The sequence below is a fragment of the Exserohilum turcica genome (assembly GCF_000359705.1).
Source record: "Exserohilum turcica Et28A unplaced genomic scaffold SETTUscaffold_5, whole genome shotgun sequence".
Classification (NCBI taxonomy): Eukaryota; Fungi; Ascomycota; class Dothideomycetes; order Pleosporales; family Pleosporaceae; genus Exserohilum; species Exserohilum turcicum.
Window position 1 is genome coordinate 1370513 of NW_007360266.1, and position 23345 is coordinate 1393857.

The 23345-nt window shown below is 52.3% G+C and overlaps 10 protein-coding genes across 10 annotated transcripts; 4 read left to right on the plus strand and 6 right to left on the minus strand.

Moving 5' to 3' along the window:
• Positions 1 to 311: 311 nt before the first annotated feature.
• On the plus strand, positions 312 to 2245 carry SETTUDRAFT_80567 (uncharacterized protein; the record flags this gene model as incomplete). Its single annotated transcript, XM_008030705.1, has 3 exons — positions 312 to 375; positions 500 to 632; positions 781 to 2245. Coding segments are annotated over 3 exons (1662 nt in total), but the record flags the coding sequence as incomplete, so codon positions are not given.
• A 474-nt stretch (positions 2246 to 2719) lies between these two features.
• On the minus strand, positions 2720 to 3745 carry SETTUDRAFT_155904 (uncharacterized protein; the record flags this gene model as incomplete). Its single annotated transcript, XM_008030910.1, has 3 exons — positions 2720 to 3516; positions 3566 to 3647; positions 3701 to 3745. 3 exons carry the CDS (start codon positions 3743 to 3745, stop codon positions 2720 to 2722), a joined length of 924 nt encoding a protein of 307 aa, XP_008029101.1.
• Positions 3746 to 4158: 413 nt separating this feature from the next.
• On the plus strand, positions 4159 to 8524 carry SETTUDRAFT_180544 (uncharacterized protein). The gene is made up of 3 exons (XM_008030911.1): positions 4159 to 4230; positions 4288 to 6739; positions 6786 to 8524. The coding sequence occupies exons 1-3, from the start codon at positions 4183 to 4185 to the stop codon at positions 8471 to 8473; spliced, it is 4188 nt and encodes a 1395-aa protein (XP_008029102.1). The 5' UTR covers positions 4159 to 4182; the 3' UTR covers positions 8474 to 8524.
• A 383-nt stretch (positions 8525 to 8907) lies between these two features.
• On the minus strand, positions 8908 to 9861 carry SETTUDRAFT_75795 (glycosyltransferase family 8 protein; the record flags this gene model as incomplete). The annotated part of the gene is made up of 1 exon (XM_008030703.1): positions 8908 to 9861. A coding segment is annotated over one exon (954 nt), but the record flags the coding sequence as incomplete, so codon positions are not given.
• Positions 9862 to 10788: 927 nt separating this feature from the next.
• On the minus strand, positions 10789 to 12371 carry SETTUDRAFT_164781 (uncharacterized protein). Its single transcript, XM_008030912.1, has one exon. The coding sequence runs from the start codon at positions 12364 to 12366 to the stop codon at positions 10864 to 10866; it is 1503 nt and encodes a 500-aa protein (XP_008029103.1). The 5' UTR covers positions 12367 to 12371; the 3' UTR covers positions 10789 to 10863.
• A 635-nt stretch (positions 12372 to 13006) lies between these two features.
• On the plus strand, positions 13007 to 14682 carry SETTUDRAFT_164782 (glycosyltransferase family 32 protein). The gene is made up of 2 exons (XM_008030913.1): positions 13007 to 14153; positions 14205 to 14682. Exons 1-2 carry the CDS (start codon positions 13017 to 13019, stop codon positions 14310 to 14312), a joined length of 1245 nt encoding a protein of 414 aa, XP_008029104.1. The 5' UTR covers positions 13007 to 13016; the 3' UTR covers positions 14313 to 14682.
• A 1507-nt stretch (positions 14683 to 16189) lies between these two features.
• On the plus strand, positions 16190 to 18694 carry SETTUDRAFT_60252 (uncharacterized protein; the record flags this gene model as incomplete). Its single annotated transcript, XM_008030694.1, has 2 exons — positions 16190 to 16908; positions 18628 to 18694. Coding segments are annotated over 2 exons (786 nt in total), but the record flags the coding sequence as incomplete, so codon positions are not given.
• Positions 18654 to 20317, minus strand: SETTUDRAFT_22070 (uncharacterized protein; the record flags this gene model as incomplete). The annotated part of the gene is made up of 5 exons (XM_008030548.1): positions 18654 to 19309; positions 19367 to 19526; positions 19577 to 19878; positions 19939 to 20140; positions 20189 to 20317. 5 exons carry the CDS (start codon positions 20315 to 20317, stop codon positions 18654 to 18656), a joined length of 1449 nt encoding a protein of 482 aa, XP_008028739.1.
• A 6-nt stretch (positions 20318 to 20323) lies between these two features.
• On the minus strand, positions 20324 to 21182 carry SETTUDRAFT_164784 (uncharacterized protein). Its single transcript, XM_008030914.1, has 3 exons — positions 21047 to 21182; positions 20827 to 20989; positions 20324 to 20768 (listed from the first exon to the last, which is right to left on the minus strand). The coding sequence occupies exons 1-3, from the start codon at positions 21149 to 21151 to the stop codon at positions 20671 to 20673; spliced, it is 366 nt and encodes a 121-aa protein (XP_008029105.1). The 5' UTR covers positions 21152 to 21182; the 3' UTR covers positions 20324 to 20670.
• A 592-nt stretch (positions 21183 to 21774) lies between these two features.
• Positions 21775 to 22814, minus strand: SETTUDRAFT_164785 (uncharacterized protein). The gene is made up of 2 exons (XM_008030915.1): positions 22502 to 22814; positions 21775 to 22379 (listed from the first exon to the last, which is right to left on the minus strand). The coding sequence occupies exons 1-2, from the start codon at positions 22514 to 22516 to the stop codon at positions 22008 to 22010; spliced, it is 387 nt and encodes a 128-aa protein (XP_008029106.1). The 5' UTR covers positions 22517 to 22814; the 3' UTR covers positions 21775 to 22007.
• Positions 22815 to 23345: the final 531 nt, after the last annotated feature.

Sequence of the window (23345 nt, forward strand, 5' to 3'; positions counted from 1 at the left end):
TAGCAAATGCTTGGCCCTGGCGCCATGTTTCTGGTTGACGTTTTTACCGATCTGTACCACACATTTGGCCGACGCGGGAAAATACGCGAGCCTTGTCGCTTTTGGCAGCGTGTGCCGTTCGAACATGATTGTGCAGGCCGACAGTACTTATCCCGATCCCGGCCTTATCTATTACTCACAATCTCCATATCCACTCCAGGCGAATACTTATCGGCAAATTCATCCGCATCATCTGCGTATCGCGGCGCTGGACCATGGACGCGCCTGTGCAAGAACAGGTGGAGCAAGCTGAGGGTGGTCCATTGGGCAAGAAGAGGAAAAGAGGACGGCAGGCTAGGAGCTGTCAAACATGTCATCGGAGAAAGCAAAAGGCATGTATGATATGTCACGACATTCGCAAACCCCTGGTGTTCGCCATTACATATCTGATTAGCGATATGTGCCACTTCACGACCGCATCCTGGCGCTGGTCCAGGGCAAGTGGCCCGCGGCTAACGAGATACCCAGTGTGACGGAGAACTGCCATGCTTCAACTGCACGCGGCGCGATGTAGCATTAGCATGCACATACAGCCAAGAAGCTGAGGCTCATCGGCGGCAATCAATCCATCTTTCTTCTTCTGCTACGGCATCGTCAGCCAACCGGGACATCACCCACGTTGTTGCAAGTGAGTCGTAAGCTTCACGTCTATGTGCATTCCTTTGCCCGGATCTCCCACTGATACCTTCTTCAAGATACCCAGGCTGGAGCGTCAGGAAATAGAACCTCGTCAGAACCCAGAGATGCACAGGTAGGAAACCTCTTCCGCAACAGAGACGCGCCGTCCTTCTTCGGTTCATCCTACTTTGGACCCCAGGCTGCAGCCAAAATAATCGAAGAGCCTGCGCCAGATCTTTCGTCCGGCATTCGCCATGCAGCTGCTTCAACCCAATCTTTTCGCGACGTCGGCGGCCCCTTTTCGCAAATCTGGGATCTGCTGGGCATACTGCCTCGACACAAGGCCAGTGTCGATCGGCTTGTAAACGTCTTTGTTGTTGAGCTGAACTGGTCTATTGATGCGATCCACCCTGCTTCGTTCATGGCAAAGTACGACGCGTTCTGGGAGCGCAAATTTGGCTTTGATGACTACGCCTCGATCGACTTGCGTTGGTTGGCATTGCTGTTCATCATTCTCGCCTATGGCGTCTTCCTCGATTGTCCACACCCCAAGAACGCCGAAGTCCAGCGAGACTTGCAAGAAACTTCGCTTCGCTTCTATTGGGCTTCTCGACGAGCCATCGTAATCGCGCCCACTTTCTATGGCGAGTCGACAGATCTTGTCCGCGCTGGTGTCTTGGTCACGCGCTATCTCATACACATGCGACGAGTACCAGAGTCCTGGCTGACTACCAGTTTTGCTATGCGCATGGCCCAGGCACAGGGTATGCATATCGATGGCGAGCGATGGCGCTTGCCACGCAAAGAAACAGAGACTCGAAGACGACTCTGGAGCCATCTGTACACTTTGGACAAGACCATTGCGTTGGCCATTGGGCGTCCGTTTGCAATCGTCGATCAGCAATGCCTTGTCCAGAAGGCAACCAATATATGGCTGGACGATGAATCAGATGAACGTGCCGCAACCCTGCGCGTGCTGCCTCTATCTGAGCCTACCTTGAGTGTCTACAATTTCTTTGCGCATGACTTGGCAAAAATTGTCGGCAACATACAAGAGCGCTGCTTTGGACTCTCCGTAGCTGCTTACGATACTGTTCTCTCCCTAGACGAAGATATTCGTGACTGGGCAGCCATGCTACCAAAATACTATCGTATTGAAGACGCGGACACGTCGCAAGATGGAATGCATCGATTTCTACGCTGGAACCGGCTATACCTTCACTCCATGTATCACTTCGCCCGCGTCACGCTCCATCGCCCGTATCTGTTACGCCAGAGTATCACAAATCGCTTCCGACATAGTCACGATGCTTGTATCTCGTCGGCCTGCGCTGACTTGGCTATGCGTATCGACTACTTCCAACAGCCCTTGAATGATCGATTGAAATGGAGCCTAGGCCCTCATCATCTGTTCAATAGCGCATTGGTTTTGGGAATCGTTGCTGTCAAAGACCCGCATTCATATAAATGCGATGCTATACTCGAGGATCTCATAGCGTATTGCGACATGCAGCGCGCGGATCTTTGGCTGAATGAGTTTGCACTCGCAGAAGTCAAAATCATTGAGCTCTGCATCAAGAAGGCAACCCAGTTTCGCGAAAACCGTGGTAGCAGCACCAGGGCGAGCGTACCGCTTGAAACGCGATCTGACATAGCGGAGGACCCTCCGGCCGCTGTACAAGCCAACGAAAACCACGACAACCTGGTTTCGCCGAACATGATAGACAGCTTCGATGCAATTTCGGGGCTTATGAACTTTGGTCCGGGAAGACCTTTCCAATGGCAGGCGCCTCCTTGGGGTGATCCATCTTTGCCTACGGATTTGCAGCAATGGGAACATGTTTTGGATAGTATAACTCAGGAACAGAGGGTATTTGGGCTGTCATGAATTTCAATTGCTATTATATACATGCTCAGTCTGTTCGACCGTGCAATCGGAAAGTCATAACCTGCGCACATTTCAAAGCTCGAGCAGCTGGTGAAAAACGCTTGGAGAGCATCTAAGCCGACGATCTGGATATCCTGTTACGCCTCAAATCCAAGAAAAAAAGGCTTTCCTCATCTAACTGGACTTGGGCTGCGCTTCGTATTCAACTGGTGTCACCAAGCTTCCCAACCCATGACTCATGACAATCCTCAAATCGTCGCCGTGCTTCAACCACACCTTTGGTATCTTGCTCACTCCAATGCCGTGCGGAGTGCCCGTCATGATCACCGTCCCTGGATCCAGCGTTGTTCCTTGACTGAGGTAAGCCACGATGTCGGAAATACTGAAGATCATGTCGTTTGCAAGCGAATACTGCATTGTCTCGCCGTTCAGAACTGTCTTCAACTCGATTTGGCCCGGATCAGGTATTGAAGCGGCAGATACGATGCAAGGCCCAAGTGGTGCGAAGCCATCGAATCCTTTGCCAAAACCCCACTGGGCGCCGTTGAACTGATGAACTCTTGCTGTCACATCATTCGAGCATGTATATCCCAGCACGTAGTCCATTGCACTCTCCTTGCTCACGTTCCTCGCTGCTTTACCTATGACTACTGCAAGTTCGGCCTCATAGTCGGCCTGACCATCTGTTGCCTGGTACGGTATCAAAAGCGGAGCATTTGGTGCGCCCAGACATGTTGACGGTTTGAAAAAGAGTGTGGGATGGTCGGGCAGGTCTAGGTTCATCTCTTTTGCGTGTTTCCGGTAGTTCAAGCCTACACAGCGAATGGCACCTATCTCGTTTTTGGCGAGCGGCGGAAGCAGTTTCGAGATTGTCAGGAGTGTTTTGGTTGGTTCGTTTCTCGGTGAAAGAACTGATGATCCTGTGAAGAGGCGAACTTGAACCTTCGCTCCTGATGCCAGGGCTGCGCCGACTGGGCCATATTTTAGCAGGTGAAGAAGAATGTTGGATGACCGGCTTACCATCAATGGTTGAATCGATAGGTTCACCAATATGCTCGGCATCATCTTCCTCGGCGATAAATCGTACCAGCCTAGTCCAACTCTATGTCACCGAATCAGCCATGTTCCTGGTTTGGATTCAAGTTTGGCCCGTACCGTTGGTATGCCGCCCGCGGCGTCCAAATCGCACATGGATCCCATTTCTAAGTCAATCAATCAAGATAAGCAGGAAAACATCCAAGAGTCACCGGATACTTATCTCCCTGGAACGAGCACAGGGAGCTGATCTTATTGCCAGTTCGAGCATTGCCTTGTCCTATCGATCGGGAAATCCAGCATGAAGGCCGATACCCCTGCACATGCAGGCCGGGCCCACCATTGTCGGCAACCGATGTCGTGCTTAGGAAGTTTGGCTGTCAAGATGACATGATGGGGATGACAAAAGCCGCCGCGGGGTAGCAATGAGCACCCCACTTAAAGGTCGCGACAGCCGATTACGTGCATGCGATACCAGCATTCCTTTTTTTGCGTATACCCCGGTCCTTTTCCACCGTTCTGTGTTCTTCTCTAGCCTCCAAGAGGCGTTTCAACAGTCATTTGAATCCCTTCAACGCGCGACATAAACGTCAAACCTCGCCATGGCTACGCCAGAAATTAGCAAGCGGGGAATCCGCATCGCCATTGATGTATGTAGTTCTTCTACGTTGAAGCGCATGCATTGGAAATAGTCGCTGATTATGTAGCGTGGCGGTACCTTTACAGATTGCGTGGGCAATCCCGGCACGGGCAAGATGGAAGACGATGTCGTTATCAAGCTGCTTTCGGTCGACCCATCCAACTACGACGACGCGCCCCTCGAGGGTATACGCCGCCTCCTCTCCAAATTCACTGGCACTGAGATTCCCCGCGGGCAGCCCCTCGACACATCCAAGATCGAGAGCATACGAATGGGCACGACGGTTGCGACAAATGCGCTGCTGGAGCGCAAGGGCGAGGATATCGCCATGGTGGTCACCAAGGGTTTCAAGGACTGTCTTGAAATTGGCAATCAGAGTCGGCCCAACATATTTGCGCTGGATATTCGGAAGCCCGAGGTTCTCTACAAAAGAGTCGTCGAGATTGATGAGCGAGTCACGCTCGAGGACTACGCCGAAGACCCAGAGCGACACCAGACCCAGGCAGCGAGCATTGAAGAGGCTGGAGACGGCGCCGAGCTGGTCAAGGGTTTGTCGGGCGAGACAGTCCGCATACTACAAAGACCGCAGGAGGAAGCAATCAGGAAGCAACTCCAGGATGTGTACGATAGTGGGTTGAAGAGTATAGCCGTTTGCTTGATGCACGGCTACACATATCCAAAGCACGAAGCATTAGTGGGCAAGATTGCCAGAGAAATCGGCTTTGAACATGTCAGCTTAAGCCACGAACTCATGCCCATGATCAAGCTGGTGCCCCGAGCGACATCTGCTTGTGCAGATGCATACCTCACACCTGCGATACGAAAGTATATTGATGGCTTCTCTAAGGGATTTGAAGGTGGGCTGGGCACCAAAAGCGTAAAGCACGAAGCAGGCTCCAAGGGTGCGCGATGCGAGTTCATGCAATCCGACGGCGGTCTAGTAGATGTCGACATGTTCTCCGGACTCAAAGCCATTCTATCAGGACCTGCTGGAGGTGTTGTAGGCTATGCACTGACATCCTATGACCCGGAGACCAAGATACCCGTTATTGGTTTCGACATGGGCGGCACAAGTACCGACGTGAGCCGGTATGGCGCTGGACGCTACGATCACGTCTTCGAGACTACGACTGCTGGAGTTACTATCCAGTCGCCACAGCTCGATATCAACACAGTTGCCGCTGGTGGCGGATCGCGTCTCTTCTGGAAAAACGGGCTATTTGTCGTGGGCCCAGAATCAGCAAGCGCACATCCAGGCCCGGCATGCTACCGGAAAGGCGGCCCACTGACCATCACGGATGCCAACCTGTTCCTCGGTCGGCTACTACCCGACTTCTTCCCTAAGATCTTTGGAAAGAATGAGGACGAGGGTCTGGATGCGCAGGCTAGCGAGAAGCTGTTCAAGGAGCTGGCAGAGCAGATCAACAAAGAGATTGCCGGAGGCAACAAGGATAAGGAAATGTCCTTGGATGACATTGCGAATGGCTTCATAAAAATTGCGAATGAGACAATGACACGCCCAATCCGCAGTTTGACCGAAGCACGTGGCCATGATACTTCCAGGCATCGCCTTGCGACTTTCGGTGGCGCTGGTGGACAGCACGCGGTTGCCATCGCCGAAGCACTTGGCATCTCGCAGATTTTGGTTCACAGATACACATCAGTACTTTCTGCATATGGTATGGCCCTCGCCGATGTCGTCGATGAGAGGCAAGAACCAGAGTCGAAGGTCTGGTCTGATGAGAAGGACGTCAGGGAGTACCTACAGAGCAAGATGGCCGACTTGAAGAGCAAATCAACAGCCTCTCTCAAAGAACAGGGCTTTGACGAGGAGAACATCCACTTCGAAGAGTATCTCAACTTGCGCTACCGAGGTACCGAGTCAGCGCTCATGATCATCAAGCCAACAAAGGAAGAGGCCAAGCAAGAATATGATGGTGACGAATGGGCCTTTGGAAAAGCTTTTGTTAAGCAGCATGAGCAAGAGTTCGGCTTTACGCTACCAGATCGCGACATCATTGTGGATGATGTCAGGGCCCGAGGTATCGGGAAAACCTTTCAGGGGCTGGAAAAAACCGTGGATCAGCAGTTGAAGGAAATCAAGCCGAAGGATATTTCAGGTGACACAAAGCGTTATGACACTCGCAAGGTGTTCTTCGAGGGTGGTCGACAAGACACATCCGTCTACAAGCTCGAAGACCTGGAGGTTGGCGATCGCCTGAAGGGCCCAGCCATCATTGCAGATGGTACACAGACTATCGTCGTAACACCCGGTGCTAGCGCGCTCATCATCAACACGCACGTTGTTATTAACATTGGTGAGGCTGAAGAGCAAGAGAAGCAGATTAGCACCAAGGAGGTGGATCCAATTCTTCTCAGTATCTTTGCCCATAGGTTCATGGCTATTGCTGAGCAAATGGGTCGCGCGCTGCAAAAGACTAGTGTATCCACCAACGTCAAAGAACGACTGGACTACTCTTGCGCATTATTCGACGAGGAGGGCGGACTAGTTGCAAACGGTCAGTTGTGTTTTTATTCGATTTGACAAAGCTAACGCACATGTAGCGCCACATCTCCCCGTGCATCTCGGAAGTATGTCGACCTGTGTCCGCAAGCAAGCCGCTATCTGGAAAGGCAAGCTGAAGAAGGGAGACGTGCTAGTCTCCAACCACCCAATGTTTGGCGGAACACATCTGCCGGATATCACTGTGATTACGCCAGCTTTCAGTGGAGATAACATCGTCTTCTATGTGGCGTCTCGTGCGCATCATGCTGATATTGGCGGTATCCTTCCTGGCTCGATGCCTCCAGCCTCCAAGGAACTCTACCAAGAAGGCGCAGCCATCAAATCCGAGAAGCTCGTATCAGAGGGTCATTTTAATGAGAAGCGCATCACTGAGCTGTTGCTCGACGAACCGGGCCAGTACCCTGGTTGCTCTGGCACTCGATGCCTCAGCGATAACATCAACGATCTGAAGGCCCAGATCGCCGCTAACCAGAAGGGTATCAACCTCATCAGTACACTCATGTCCGACTACGGCGAGCAAGTTGTCAAGTTTTACATGACCAACATCCAAACCAACGCTGAGAAGTCTGTGCGATCACTCCTCAAAGACGTATACAAGCGTTTCGAGGGCCAAGACCTCAGCGCAGAAGAGTTTATGGATGACGGAAGCCCTATCCACCTCAAGGTCACCATCGACCCCGAAAAGGGTGAAGCCGTTTTTGACTTTTCAGGCACGGGTGCAGAGGTCTACGGAAACATCAATGCACCTGAAGCTGTGACCTACTCGGCCATCATCTACTGTTTGCGCTGCCTCATCAGTGAGGATATCCCGCTGAACCAAGGCTGTCTGAAGCCGATCCATGTTCTCATTCCCAAGAAGTCTTTCCTTTCGCCCTCGGACAACGCGGCTGTTGTCGGAGGCAACGTACTTACGAGTCAGCGTGTAACAGACGTGGTATTGAAAGCCTTCCGCGCCTGTGCTGCCAGCCAAGGTGACACCAACAATCTTACTTTTGGCTTTGGTGGTACAACATTCGGAGAAGGCGGCAAGAGTGGAGAAAGAAAAGAGACCAAGGGATTTGGATACTATGAGACCATCGCAGGAGGATCTGGTGCAGGTCCAACATGGAACGGTACCAACGGAGTGCACACTCACATGACCAACACTCGCATCACCGACTCGGAGGTGTTTGAGCGCCGATACCCTGTCCTGCTTCGAGAATTCTCGCTCAGAGAAGGAAGTGCAGGAAAGGGAATGCACATCGGTGGCGAGGGAGTGATTCGTGATATTGAGTTCCGCATCCCAGTTCAAGTCAGCATCCTGAGCGAACGAAGAATCTACCACCCATACGGAATGGCAGGTGGAGGTGACGCTGCTTGCGGACTCAACATATGGGCCCGCAAAGTCGATAAGAAGGCTATTGATCAGAATTCGGATGCAAAGAAACCCACCGAGTCTCAAGGATCTGACGCACCTGCTCCCATAGTGGTTGGCGACGTGGATGCCCTGGAGAGGAGGGATGCCGCAAGGGGAAACAATGATATCGAGTACAGGTATATCAACCTCGGCGCGAAGAACACGGCCAGCATGCGGCCTGGCGAGCGCATCATCATTCATACGCCTGGAGGCGGCGGATGGGGAAAGGAGGGCGAGGAGAGCAGGGTGCAGCAGAAGAAGGACCCGAAGCAGAGTTGGAGGGGAGGCAGTATAGCAGAGCGACAGAGTACGGCTGAAGCAAGTGCTTAGATGGGATGAGTATGTGTAGTCATGACTTGTTTTGTTACTGTTCAATACAGCGATAGCGTTTTTCTATTGCGACTCATGATGCTCAGGGGCTAAAGTGGTGCACTGATAGTATAGGATTTGAAGCCTGTCAATATGATGCGGGTGTATAGCCTCGGGAAATATTCGACCCACAGTGGGGAATGGGTTTTTGAAAGCTCGGGGTATCAGCTTTGAGCGACGGGGGAGAACTTCATGAATTTCTCATGGAGATGTCTCGACTTGACCTACTGCTATAGGATAAAAGAACATGAGTGGATAAAGTTGCAAACATTGAAATCGTCAGCATCAAACCATTCTATTCGGCTCAGACTAGAACCCCATCCCATTTACTAGCAAATGATTATAAACTCTATCGCACACATAAGTAAACATTATCATTACATCTTCTCACTCTTCCCATCCCTCTCCCTCTCACTCACGAATTCCAGCGATTCATAAAACACAATCATATCCCTCCAGCCCTGCTCCCACTCGTCCTTCATCCATCCCTTGTCGGCAACCCAAATCTTCTCATGCACGACCTTCAACTTGGCCTGCTCGTCCTCCTGCGGGAAGAAACCGCCCCACGTGCGGTCGAGCCGTGTAGCCGGGAACGCGGAGCGCGGGCCAAACTGCCAGTTGAGAAAAGCCTGCTCGGCCATTAGACAGTCGTACTTGTCTGTCTTGGGGTAGTTCTGCAGCAGCCGCGCGTGCATGCGTTGTGAGGGGGAAAACACCATGGCGCCGACATTGAGGTTGGGATTGTCCGCGCTAAACGGGTCCTGAGGGATCCCGGCGAAGACGTAGGGTTCGCATACGGGGCCGTCGGTAAGGAAGTCGTCCAGATGCAGGTTCTCGGGTATGCATTGGCTCAGCGGGGGGAGATCGAACATGGCGTCCATGTTCTGCAGTGGGAAGGCGTCGGCGTCGAGGAACAGGATGCGTGAAAACTCGGTTTCACGCCACATGTTGAGTTTGGCGAAGAGGTCTTTCCATCGGGCTTGTACGCCGGCCACATTGGGCGTCCAGGGGATGGGCGCGAGTTCGCGGATGAGAGCGCCGGCCCCGGAGAGTAGTGCGCGTTGCTCGGGGGTTACGAAGTCGGCGACAAAGACGATGAAAGGGTGTTTTTGGGTGCGCGACTTGGGGGACCAGAGCAGGCGGTGGATGAGGGAGTGGATGGCGAGGAAGTATGGGTCTTTGAGCGAGGGGTTTCGAGTCGCTAGGAAGGTTGCATATGCGTATTTGGGTGTACTACTATCCGCGACATAGTTGTGTGGTTTGTAGTCGCTGAAGCGCTGGAGTGCGGGGAGTGGGAGGAGCAGGTCGAGGTCTTTCTGGAAAGAATACTCTGCTTCTATGACGGTTTGATCTTGATAATTACTTGGAGGGGGTTGGGCATCTGCTGGAGGTAGTGTCGAAGCACTGTTTTCTGAGACATCCTGAGCTGGTGAATTGTTGGACGTCACGTGCTCTTTGGGTTTTTGCTGCGGAGACGCATCGGATGGAGATGGAGGGTTTAGGTCCGAAGGCAGCACTTCGATCCCAGTTTTGCTCTCAACAGCATCATACGACGTATGGGCACCGTATCTACCGTATGCATGCTGGAATCCCTGGCGGTGCTGCGCGACCAAGTAGATGGTGCCGAGACAGGCAATGGTAGCCAGCGCAATGTTGTGCCGCCGCCTCATGGTGACGTTGAAAACAAAATGCAAAAAACAAAGGTCTATGTTACAAGGCCTTGCGGGCAGGCTTCCCACGTTGGTTCAAGTGCAATCAGCTGCGGCAATTTTGGAATACGACATGTATTGGGGGCTGAATCGCGGTAGCGTAGGATGACTGAGCATGCATTGGTAGAGCAGATCCCGAGGATGCAGCGGAAGGGCAGCAATATGCAACCCCCTCTTTGAAGCCAGGACGAATAGCTGCGATATTTCAAGCCAGGCCACGCCATCACAACGGCAAGGGTTGTGGTAGCTGGTGCGGTGTTGGTACCTGATTTGGTTTTTGCCGACGCATAGTCGTAACGATCATCGCCTGGGCAGGGGGCCATGGTTCATCGCCAACAAAAGGCCCCCCATGGGGACCTTGGGCACGGAGCGAAGGCCTGATTCGAGCGGCAATACGCCTACTGATACCTTAGGGCGCTTAGGATGTGGCGCCGCTCGTTTCCCAGCACCTGCAGTAGTCGGCTGCGGGATGGCGTATCAAGGGTATACAGGCGTCACATGAAGCTGAAGTTTGTTGGGGTCACGAGGGCATGGCGTTGGCGTCGGAAATGGGATAGCCATACTCCAAAAGGAATTACTTGTTTCAAGGAGAAGTGGTGGCTGGCTATGGAATGAACTGCTCGCTACAAACCGCCTCCCATTCTATCGTGTAGAGTAGCTGCGCTGGTGTCCCGGCATCTTGGTCGGTTGAGCGAGCGCCTTCTGGTAGAGCCAATTGGAAAATTTGACGCTTGGCTCGTCGACCAGCTTGGTCACCACTTCGGCAAAATACAGTGTGACGCCCAGCATGATGGGCTGTAGCAGCCAAAAAGCAAGTTCCAACCCCAGTGGGCCACTGACAGGAAGTGGGAATTTGTTGACCCAATCTGGGATGCCCTCTGCATGCGCAGACCTTGTCAACCCCACCAACGCGTATAGCCGGTCTCCGAGGGCCCAGATAACGATGCCATGCACTAGGTATAGTGCAAACGATACCCGACCAAGATACTGGCAGAAGCGCGTCTCGAAGAAATTCTTGAGCCATGGCAATCGAGGCACTGATGCAACTGTACCGAGTGCTGCCCAGAAGAGATAGAACCACTTTGCATCGAAAACCGCCTGAGGCTTGAGATAAGACAGCCAGACCCATCCCGGTGACTTGGCGAGAAGAGCGGTGCGGTCGAGATCAGGCGCATCGAAGGAAGGTACGCCGCCGAGATAAAGCGAGAGGACGAAAAAGTGGAAGAAGATCAGTTCCTTGAATTCCGCCAGCATGGAAAAGACGCGCGGCAGTTGGTCTTGCTGTGCGAGCATATCAAGGTCGCAAAGCAGCATTCCACACATGAACATTGCGCCATAGTAGCCGTCCACGATGTAGAGAAAGTAGAAGGCCAGAATGGCCTCGCACCAGAGACGAGCATTCTTCTTGCACCTAGAGAGCGCGGACAGTACCGTGTAGATGATAATGGATCCCTTGAATTCAACCGGTATGGACCAGGCGTGTGCGTGAAACTGTGCGGGAAACTCGTAGATGTCGGTGGAGAAGACGAAGCTGTAGTTCTTGAACAGTCGGTACCAGGCTGTAAGTTCTTTTCGATACGTGTCTTCCATCGGGCGAAGATCAACCCACATTTTACTCCAGTAACGGATAGACATCCATGCCAATGTCACCACAATGATGGGCAGATAGAGTCTTAGCCAGCGGCGGAAGAGGGCAGAACCAATGCTGTCGGCAGCGCTTACGTGGTGGCCATCTTGGATCATCCGCAAGCCCTTGAGAGAGAGCACATAGCCAGATAGAACGAAGAAGATGGCGACTGCAAAGTGCCCGCCTGAAAAGAATACGCGGACAAAAGGGAGGGCTGCAAAATAGTGTTTTCCCTGATAGCCGTAGGCGTTTTCGAGTATTTCGTTTCCGCGGTCTCCGTGTGCCCAAAGCTGGTTGTGATGGATGTATACCAGGAATGCCGCAAACCCTCGCAGGCCATCCAGCCATGCTGTCGGTCGTATCAGTCTGCTTTTTTGGGCCGGTCGCAAGGAGAGGAATTCTGGGCGGACAAGATCGAGGCTCCACCTGGCTGCTCGAACCGGTTTCCAGATTGAGGGCGAGAGTTTGACGTCTTCGAGGCCTCCGTGGCCCAGCAGCCCGTCGTTTTTGCCGGCCATTGTGCTGAGTGGGATGGAGGTGGGTGAGGTCTCGAAAGCTAAAAGAGGAGCGAGCAATACTGGATACTTGAAGAGCCCATGGACCCTCGTCGCAGTGATGGAAGGGTGGAAAGCATACGTGATGACAATGCTTGCATAACTTGCACAAATGATATCGCATTCACAATCCAGTGTGATGCGACGGCGAGCATGCAGCCGCATTAATCGGGGGCGCGGGCAATGTTGACGGTAATAGCACCTGACTAGGCGATCCAATTGGACTATCCTCTACACATTCGGTACCATGCAGGGGCTGTCAAGGCACACATGCCTAACTCATCCAAGCCACCGACGGGCTTGCAGGGGGTTACGTTATAAGCTTTAGCTTAGCCGCCTTGGTGCCAAACGTTGTAACCCACAAGTCAGGGGTCTATCTTAGCCTCCCAATGCACGTGCGGGGCGGCGTTCTCTTTTCATGAAGCTGGCCATGCATGTGAATACGGGCTTGTGTGCCGAGGATGCAGGTGGAAAAGTTAATTGGTGGAGGCGTTGTCCTAGTCATGTAGTAGACGGGAAGCCCACAGTCTAGGTTTCTTAACGAGATGATCACTCATAGGCTGTGGGATGGCTGGGTCGAACTGGCAGGCTCGTAATGTTGTAATAACTCCAGCATGCGCACACGACCGAGGCCACCGCCGCCCAAGCTACACCTGAAGATCGCAATGCGTCCAAGTTCCCCAATAGTGTCGCATTTCTCTGGCAAGCTCACCAGCCAGGTGCGGAGAGTCTTGCCGGCGTATCTTGCTTTAATCTTTCTCTTCTTGTTCTTCGCCCACACCGAGTTCTTCACCACTCCTATTCGGGCTGCGAGCAGATACAAACGCGAGCTTAAATACCAGCAGCCCCTGCAAGCCGCAGGCTCAGTTATACCCAGGAAGATCTGGCAGACGTGGAAGGTCGGTCCTCTAGGCTTTGAGCAGCGCGACTCGGATTCGGCAAAGACCTGGCCTGCAAAGAACCCCACGTACCGCTACGAGGTGTTGACAGACGACAACGCAAACGAATACCTCGAGTGGCACTATGGCTCCCATGGCTTTGGCAGGAAAGATCTCGTCGATCTTTACAAAGAGCTCAACATTACCATTATAAAGGCCGATCTGCTCCGCTACCTTGTCATGTACGCCGAAGGTGGTGTGTATGCCGACATTGACGTCGAGTGCCTACGACCGATCAATCGCTTCATCCCCGAAAGATACAACGAGCCAGATATCGACATGATCATTGGTGTAGAGATCGATGAGCCTACATTTGCCGACCACGAGATTCTTGGGGGCAAGTGCAAGTCGTTTTGCCAATGGACTTTTGCTGCTAAGCCGAGGCTTCCGGTCATGATGAGGCTCATCGAGAACATACAAGACTGGATACATCAGCTAGCCAAAGAGAAAGACGTGCCCATATCTCAGCTTCAACTGGATTTCGACGAAGTCATCGGTGGTACGGGACCGTCGGCGTTTACCAAGGCTGTATTGCAACAAATGACAGCACAGAACAACGGAAATCCAGTGACTTGGGATCTCTTCCATAACCTGGCCGAATCCAGGCTCGTCAACGGAATCCTCGTACTCAATGTTGAAGCCTTTGCAGCGGGTCAAGGACATTCCGACTCCGGTAACCACGACTCCAGAGGCGCGCTAGTCAAGCACCACTACCATGCCTCGGGCTGGCCAGCTCTCCATCCCCGCCGGAACCACCCCATGTATGGCGAGGTAGAGCACTGCAACTGGAAACGGGAATGCGTAGACGAATGGGTAAGTAATATCGCCCAAAGCTTCTGACGATCGATACTAACCCTCGTCAAGGACAAGAACGTTGCTGAATGGGATACGCTATCCAAAGAAGAACAAGAGAAGCGGCTTGCTAGTAAACCGGCCCCGCCTACAGTACCGAGGCAAGCATTGGGAGTCTGAGGCACATGACCGATCATATTACATAGCCCATGCATCGTCTCGTGCCAGGCCCCGGCACGCCCGGAAGTGGAAGGTCGCGTTAATGTTGGCGGATGACCGTGGTTAGCTCCATGGCTGTAGTCGGTATCCGGACGGGTCATCTCCCTAGAGAGGAGATGGCTTCTTGGCGGGTTGCGCGTCGTTTGTCGTGAATCATTGATAGACGCTTACGCCAAAGTCCGTGTTTGTGAGAGGGTGATGGAGGGGTCTGCGAGTCGAGGTAAATGAGATTAGCGCATGACGTAATGAACTGATACCACCCAACCGTGGCTACATTGCTTCTACTATCTATTACTCTAACACTTGTGAATGAGGACTCTGATTGCATACAGATTCTTTGCGCTTTAGCAATGTTAGATAGGGTCGCCTCACGTAAACGACAAATATTCCTACTTGCCCTTGTTAGCCACAAATCAATACCCACAATAGACTGTGATCTCTTCACAATACTGGATGATACTACCATCGTCATAAGGTCCAGACTTTGACACTAGGTTGTTATCCATCCCTGGATAACTCTTCTAAGCTATAAATTATGCATTTGATTACAAGCAAGCGTACCTAGCGAAATTAGTAGTTCAACCTTTCAAGGCCCTTACCTCGCATTTCCAGTCGTTTAGCGACAACCTAAGTTGTAGATAAGTGGCGCTTGAACTAAGGATTGAAATGAAATCTGTAAATAAGATCTCAGTTTTTGCCGCAAATTTCATGATATGTGCTATCATTCGTAGTACTAGTAGGAAAGTGCACGAACAATATCCAAGGTTAAAGGCTGTTAAACTAGGGAGTTAAACATCTACCTAGTCATGTATAATGTTGTATTAGCAAAATAGAAGGCTCAAGAAGGGTGCACACAATACAAACAATAAGTGGACCACAAAGGATAGACATTCAAGCAATAATAAGTATTTGAAATTTCTTTGATTGAGTTGAAGGCTAACTCAACAGGCTGCACAAGGGGCTGGTACGCTGCAGAAAGAAACAGTAAAGCCACTGTACACTATACTCAACACCTTGAGCACGACGAACAGATAATAATTTGCACAGCACTAAGACCAGGGATAAGAAAAGTATTTTAATCAATGAAACTTGGAAACTTGGAAGACAGGCGTATCTGGGGCCTCTAATGCCATCAAGTTGCCAAAAGACGTCATTCTATTGGCGAGAAATCTTCCAAATTACTGTGTTTGTGGTAGAAGCCATGCAGCCTCCACGCTAATTAGAATTTTTACCACACAGTATTGGCTCAGGAGTTCCCATCTCTTGCCGCGTGTAGAAGTTAATTTCAGTACCTTTATCAAACAGTCTTTTATATGATGTCGTCCTTTTTTTCCTTCTTTAGTCTTGCACAATAATTTTACTATCGGCTAGTCACAATAATTTTACTATCGGCTAGTTCTCCTGTAAAGAAGTCACTGCGCGCACTATGCATAGGTACTCTATTGAAGTACTTTACTAACTTGTACACAGTGAGCATAAAAGCCAGACTACGTACATACAAAACCCCTTAGCATTTCGTACTTGATCCACGTACCACCTCCTCGATATAAAACAGCTCTCAACTCGAATCTACATGCAGACGCATAGTGCGATCATCTTCCAGATATTGCTCTAACCGATTCACACGACCAATTCGATAGCCTGTTCCTCGCGTCTTGCTCAAGTCACCAAGTCAAGTCGAGGCAAAGAAAAAAAAAGCACAAACAACAAAAATGTCTTCTCGAAGCTCCAACTCCCCCGATCCCGAGTCGTCCATGGAGGAAGTACGCAACTTTTTCCGCAGAATGTCCAACTCGCGGATTCTTGAATACACTCTAGGTGTTGAACACCCTTCAGCACCAGCTCTAGCCGCCTCGACTATTGTCGTGGTAATGGATTGTGAAAAATACGAGAGCCACCCTCGCGTTCTGACCGAATACGGTCTACACACTTTTACCCGCAGCGAAATGGTACCCGTTCTCAGGAAGAGCACTGGTTTCCACGGTGAAAATCTCTTGAAAAACATATACTACTACCACATGCGCATTCTAGGGACTGCACACTTTATCAACCACCGCTTCTGCCCCGGAAACCCCGAGAACAACCACTTTGGCTCGACGCGCTTCGCCACCAAGCTCGAGGCAACCGAGTTCCTCACTCGCTGCATTGCGTGGCCCCTCGACCCGGATCAGCCCAATGGCGCAAAGTGCCCTGTTGTTTTCCTCGGCCACGCAGTCAAGAACGAACTGGAAATGCTGCAGCAAGACCTCGACATCGATCCCTCCGCCATGAGCAATGTCGTCGCCGTCATCGATACGCAGAATATCGCGAATGAGCAGGGCTATCGCGGTAGGGGGGATAGGATTGGGCTTGAAGTGCTGACGAAGCAGTGTAGCATGCAGTTTCGTGATGCGCACACCGCGGGAAACGATGCGGCGTACACAATCATCGCAGCGGTGCAAATGGTCATGAAAAATAGGCTTCCACGCCCGGGCCATGGGAGGCGCTCGCTACAGGACGTGGTGGATGACCTGGAGAAGTACAGCAGCAGTATCGACCCGGGTCTAGGTATTGCCAAGTACTGCACGCGTTGTGCGAGGCAGGATCATACGAGAAAGAACTGCAAGGGGTATATCAAGCGCTGTGAAAAGTGTCTTGAGATTGGCGCTGAGAAGGCGGCATATACGCATGTCACTAATTTGTGCACACGCTTTTTTAACTAATAGGTTTTATTTTTATTTTGTGGATAGGACTATGGTGGTGGATTAGAATAGCTTGGAGGATTGTCACTAGATCAAGGTTGTTAGATGAATTATAGGCACTGAAGTAGTAAGGAGTAGAGGTGGGATATATCAAAGAACACTTTTTTGTTCCCCTAGTACTCCATATTCTACCATGACAAAAACCAGAATTGGAAAAACCGCTTCATTTACCAATAACATCTCCAGCCCACACTGCTACACTCCTAATCCCATGTTTTTCCCGCGTTAATGAGGAGTACAGGCTCCAGACAGGAGACCCCCCTGTGTTCCGCAAACTTGGCCCTTCGCATGGCAATCTTCCGCCACCGTCCCGTGATACCCATTACACGTAAGCTATATATACAAGTCGATTAGATTCTACACATAGCTGGGTTCCATTGGATTAGTCTCTACATACTTTGTTGCGGCCGTCAGAACTGCATGCCCAGAACATGGGGGCGTGTTAGTTAGGGTTCACAGGAGAGATAGCGAGTAAAACGGCACTGAGTAAGTAGCGACGAACCGTATACGTGCCGTATGATCGCAAACACTGTCCGCTAACGCAGGATGCGGACAAGGCAGCAACTAACAGACATTTGAATGGGATATACATGTTGGTCTTGCTGCTGCGGGTATAAGAAGTAGTTGAGGTTAAAGTAGCAACTCCGAATCTTATTCCGACGACATGAGAGCAGCGTCTTGTGTCCCCTATAAATAACGATTCGCCTCGCAAGACTACGTAGATACCGAAGGATCCATTGTATCAGCCCATTTGTTTAATGAGTGGTTTTAGCGTGCGGACGCAAGCGGCTTTCACAACGCAGTAGAGTACGTATTGCATCAGCCTATAATTTAGCCTGACGTCCAATTAGAGTACGAGTCCGAAAAGCTAATCGGCGGGTACGCGCTGCATGTTGCAGCTATATGGCAGTTGAGTAAGCGCTAGTGTTGATGACGTCTTTGGAAACCTTATCAACAATTAAATCGGGCATTATTGCGTTTGCTAGACAAGGGACTGTTGCTTGGAGATGCAACTTGTAGGGTTCATAGGAACACACGAATGGGAGCGAGAAAAAAAAAACTCTAATTTAGATATAAGTAAGCTTGAGGCGGGCGGGTACGAGGATAGAGTTTGGAGGGGAAGGAGCTTGTGCATTTTTCTATTCCCACCTATCATTTGTGTACTTGTTCATATTGTTGCTGTGATACACACTCATACACACCCATCTACACCCCCATACTCTAAAAAAAACACTCATTACCCATCCAACACCGCTACTTAGTCCAATAACACCCCACCCTGAACATAACGCACATTATGCACTCGCTCGTACATAAAGAGTGACACTTGGGATATTCTGGTACGCTTGAAGAATAGGACTTGTGTTGGATGAACGAATAATTACTCAAGCCAGTATCTACAGCAAGCACGCCTCCACGCATCCTCGCGTTGGAGAATTTCCCGCATCCCCATAAGCAACCCATAGTTCAGTCCCCCCTTATGCATACCCAGCCTTGCTATACCGCACAACCAGCGCAACCGTACCAGCTCCGAGCCACAACACAGTACTGAGACCTCTCTTTATATCCACCCACCCGCACCCGCACGCGCTTCACGCTGCCTATGCCCAATCTGCAACGGACGAACATGCACACTGACATGCTCTGCATACGCACGACTCCGCAGACTCCCATAGTCACTCTCAGAATCGTCGTATACGGGTTCCTGCACCGTCGTAGTCGCATCTTCAGTCTCACCAGCCACCCCGTGATACGGCGGTATCTCCTCAAGCCCGTACGCGTCGGTCTGACTGGTTACCTGCACAGCGTGGTCGTCTGCAGGCCGCGCCGACGCAATCGAAGGCGTGTAGGTACCGCTCATGAGGGCGGTGATACGGCGGGATACGCCCTCGGGGTTCGTAGCATCGTGTAGCTGTGCGTTTTCGACGCGGAGGCGCGACGCTTTTTTGCGCGTGTTCCAGTAGAGTTTTGCGAGACACAGGAGGATGGTGAGGACGGCTGTGGCGGCGACGACGGTGCCTGCGATGGCGCTGGGGCCGAAGCTATTCTTGGATGCAGCGGGTGATGGTGATGGTGGAGAAGGAGAAGTTAGGACTGGGGCGCCTGGGGAAGTAGTGGTGGGAAAGGAAGACGGAAGATAAGGTTCCCAGCGCTTGGGGATATCGGTGAGTGTGTAGCCGACTTTCTTGCAGTGGTAAATGAGGTTATCTAGGAATTCTGGCGCAGTGATTGTTAGAGTCTAATTGCTGTAGTTGATACGTGGTTCTAGCGTACCTTCTCGGCCGATATCGCCGTAGCAAGTATCAAGGACGCATTGCTGGTTGAACTCTGTGTTTTTCTCGAGCGAGTGGCTGGTCTTGCAGATGCAGTCGAGGTCCGAGGGAGTGCACGAGGGCTCGCCTTTTGGCTTTTCTGTCATACATTGAGGCGTTATCTGGGTCGTGTCAGGATTACATACATCTGAAAAGATGGCGCAGAACTTACACCGCAGATAGGGATCTGGATATCAGCGAGACTGGATGTGGTTTCGCCGGTATCCGGTTGCGTTGACGTGGGTTTGTCCATTGCTGTCTTGGAAGTAAGTGACCTGGTCTGGTCTGGTTGAGCGCTGGAACTGGTAGACTGGCTTGGTGTAGTGCTCGTAGTCGCAGTCTGTTGTGCAGTTGAACTCGCAACTGCAGATGAAAACAATGCAAGATTATCTGCATATGGGCCCCATTCGTCAGGAATGTCGGTCAGTGAACTGCCAATCTGCCTGCATCCCTCCTGGTACTGCCTGAGAAACGCTGTTATCTGGTCTTAGCTTTCCTGCTCCTTCACTAGCAACACATTCACACATGGCTTACCCCTCCTCTTTTGGTCGTCTGTGCACTCTTGCAGTACACAGTGAGCAGAAAAGTACTCATTGTGGCCCATGACCTTTGTTTTCGCACAGAGGCACCGAAAGTAGCCAGGCTGGAGCACGAGGGTCTCGCAGTTGAGCTCTTCACGCCCATCTGCGTCGGCGTGGGAATCTCGTTTCGCATCTTTCCTGCATTTATCAGATATCTTTGTTCGTCAGCCAGGTTGGCGATATTCGAGTAGGAAACCTCTTACCATACAGGATGTCGAGTCCATTACAGCAGGAGACGGCACAGCCGGCAGGACAAGACTCGGGGACGAAGAAATGGGTGCAAGAGGAGGCGGGTCGTAAGCACGTGAAGGGATGTTGTAAACTTGTCTCATGACTTTGAATTGCTGTATAAGCAGTGAATCTCTCAAGTTCCGATTGAGAAATCGAGGCGTTGAATCGCAAACATATCTCCGGCGAGCCAGCAGCTTCGGGCAGACCAGGAACCCCCCAAAAAAAATTGAATTTTGAACGCCAGTGTCACCAACTCCTCTCGCATGCACCTTGGAGCAATCTACCGTAGATTGCGCCTTGAAAAATGACGGTTCCCAAGAGAGGGTAAGAAAGGCTAACGATGAATAAAAAAAAGTCAATACAACATCAAAGGAGTGTGCATTATCCATTACATATGCGGCGTGCGGTGGTGATTGTTGTTTCATAAAAACGTGTGATCGTGAATGGTGGCTGGTTACGTTGTCGACTCTGGTGTTGGCGCCCACACGACCGTCTTGTTCAGGCTGCCGTACTCGGGCTTCCAGCAAACGGACGTGAGCAACTGTTTGTAGTCTGGTAGAGCGAGTCAGATGACGAGGCATTGTTAATTGCGGCCATGTGGAACACGTACTGGCAACAGCTCCGGCTGTGCAGCTGGCTTTGCCTGGTGGGCCGTCGAGGCATGGCTGTACAGTTTTGACATAGCGATCCACTTCTGGTTGGTCCAAGTTGCAAAGGCAGACGAGGTTTCCGGGCGCGCAGCCGTCAAAGTATCCGTCTGTCAGGCATTCGTTCTGGTGGTTTTGATTAGCATGTATTCGCGTGACTGTGACTACATGAGTGGCTCGTACCGCGCCGCATGTGGGTAGTTTGTTGGTATAGTTTGAGTTTGTCGGCATGGCCCAAGCCGCGGAGAGAAGCGAGACGACGGCAACGACGGAGCTGGCGAATTTCATTGTGCTGGGTGGGAGTGCGTGGGTATGTTGGTGGCGGCAGAGACGATGGCAGGTCGTTGGGTGTCGAGCGGCGGCGTGCTGGTGGGCATGTATACTAAGTAGGTAGAGGGCAGAGGGGTCGGGCTGAAGATCCAAGCGCAGACTAAACCAGCCTCCCACTCCCACTGCGGCCGCGCGATGTGACCGTGCAGATCTTTGCTTCTTATCTCTTGTCAGTTAATATGCAAGGGTAGCGCTGGCTGGGCAGCTGGTGGAGCGCCGCCGTCGCCGCGCGGTGCCTTGCACGGCCGCTGATTTGCGCCCACGCCTGTGCCTGTGCCTGCGATGGACACGATGCGGGGGGACAGAGGGACGGAGCGCCAACGCGCGTCAGCATCGCCGGTCCCGCGCTGGAAACCTTGAAACAAGCGGTCCGCCGCCTAGGCACGACACTGTCATGTGGCCTTTGGATGTCATCGCGCGGCTGGCTGGCTGCAGGCGCTGGCTTCCGCTGTGGGGTCCATGGCATGCATAAGGGCAAGGACAGGCGCCATGATGCGGCGACTGGTCCGACTAGACACGCAGCAATCAATAGCTCGTCACGGTCAGTCCGCGTCGGGAACCGTGGATGCAAGCGGCATGAACGTCAAAGGGCCTTTGATTAAACGGCGCGTTGCAACCATACGACGTGCGCAAAAGAAGTCGTGTCTTGTGATTAGTCTACCCCCCGTCTTGGATTGATTAATGCCGGAACAAAAGAAAACATTCAGTATTAAGCCGCCGTGTCCCCAACGCCTCCCCCTGCGCATGTGGTACCAAGCCCTCTGATGCAAAGCGATATCCAGGCCTGCCGTGCCCCCTCTTCTCGCCACTCCGTCTAGAACAAGCAATCCAGACAGCAGCAGCACGCCAGACCAGCGCACAATCCCGTTAGCAGTCCGCCGCCGCCGCCGCCGCCCTGCCTCCTGTCGTCCTGATAGTATCCGCCTGGCGGTGGCGGTCCCTGCTGGTACTGCATCTGCTGTCCACCGTAGCCATACTGGCCCTGTGGCGGACCATACGGGCCCTGCGGCGGGCCATACGGGCCCGGAGGCGCGCCTTGTTGGTAGGGGTTGGGGGTTCCGCTGTAGTAGTCTGGCGCGCCGCCGCCCTGGTTGTAGTACGACGGCTGCATGCCGCCGGGCGCCGGGCCAGCATCGTGATGGATGGGCGGCGGTGATTGAGGGTACTGCGGCGGTGCGCCTTGGTCCTGCCAGTCCGTCAGTACAATGCCTTTTCGCCACATGTGCAACAAGACGTGCGAGCGCTGCGACACCACCATCTGTCGCCATGGCCGTCGCCGTCAGCTCATCAGCGCAAAGGGCAACGTACCATTGGTTTGGACATGTTTGCTGCTTGTGCGGGAGGTTATCGCGTGTCAAGTGTGCAAGTAAGACTCCAAACGGCAACGCGATCTCTGATCGTTACAGCTGCTTATGCTCGGCGGCTCAGCTGAGCAGTGTCGCCTCGGCTATGTGTAGATCGCGTCAGTGTATGTACAAGACGCCTGCGTGCGTGGATGGCGCAATCTCAACAGTAGCCAAAACAGCGCAAAGGAGGGCTTGAAGGGTGGGAAAGGGGAAAGGGGAATGTGGAAGGAGTGTAGGAACACAGCAGCCAAGTGGACAGCGTGAATATGAGGGCCGAGTTGATCACACACCAGACGTCGCGGCGTACGAACGAGCGTGGCTGAGCGAACGTGGCGGCTCGGCTAAGCCCCCTTTGTTCCAGTGTGTCAGCATTCACCCGCTGGCCACACGTCGTTTGCAGCCTTGCCGCGCCCGTGGCACCGTCTTAGCCGTCAGGGCGCATATACGCTACATCGTGACGTCGGCCGGCGCACTATACGCGCAATGCCTGGCCCACGCGGGTAGTACTGCGCCCTGTGCAAAAACACACTTTATCGCCTCACGTCACAAACAAACATGCACCCACTCTCAACAAGCCGCCAACGGCAGCCTCATCTGTCTATTGCAACAAGGAAAAAAAAGACTCGAGCTGCTCCATACATACACACCGCAAGTCACAGGGCACAAGCACCATGGGGGACGCTATCTAGCAGACGCAAACTATACAAACCTGACCTGTCGACGGTTTCGCATCGGGATGGGGGGGAGGGCGTCGCGAGATAGCGTGAGGGTGACATCGGAACGGGGGATCGAGGGAAATCGAAGGC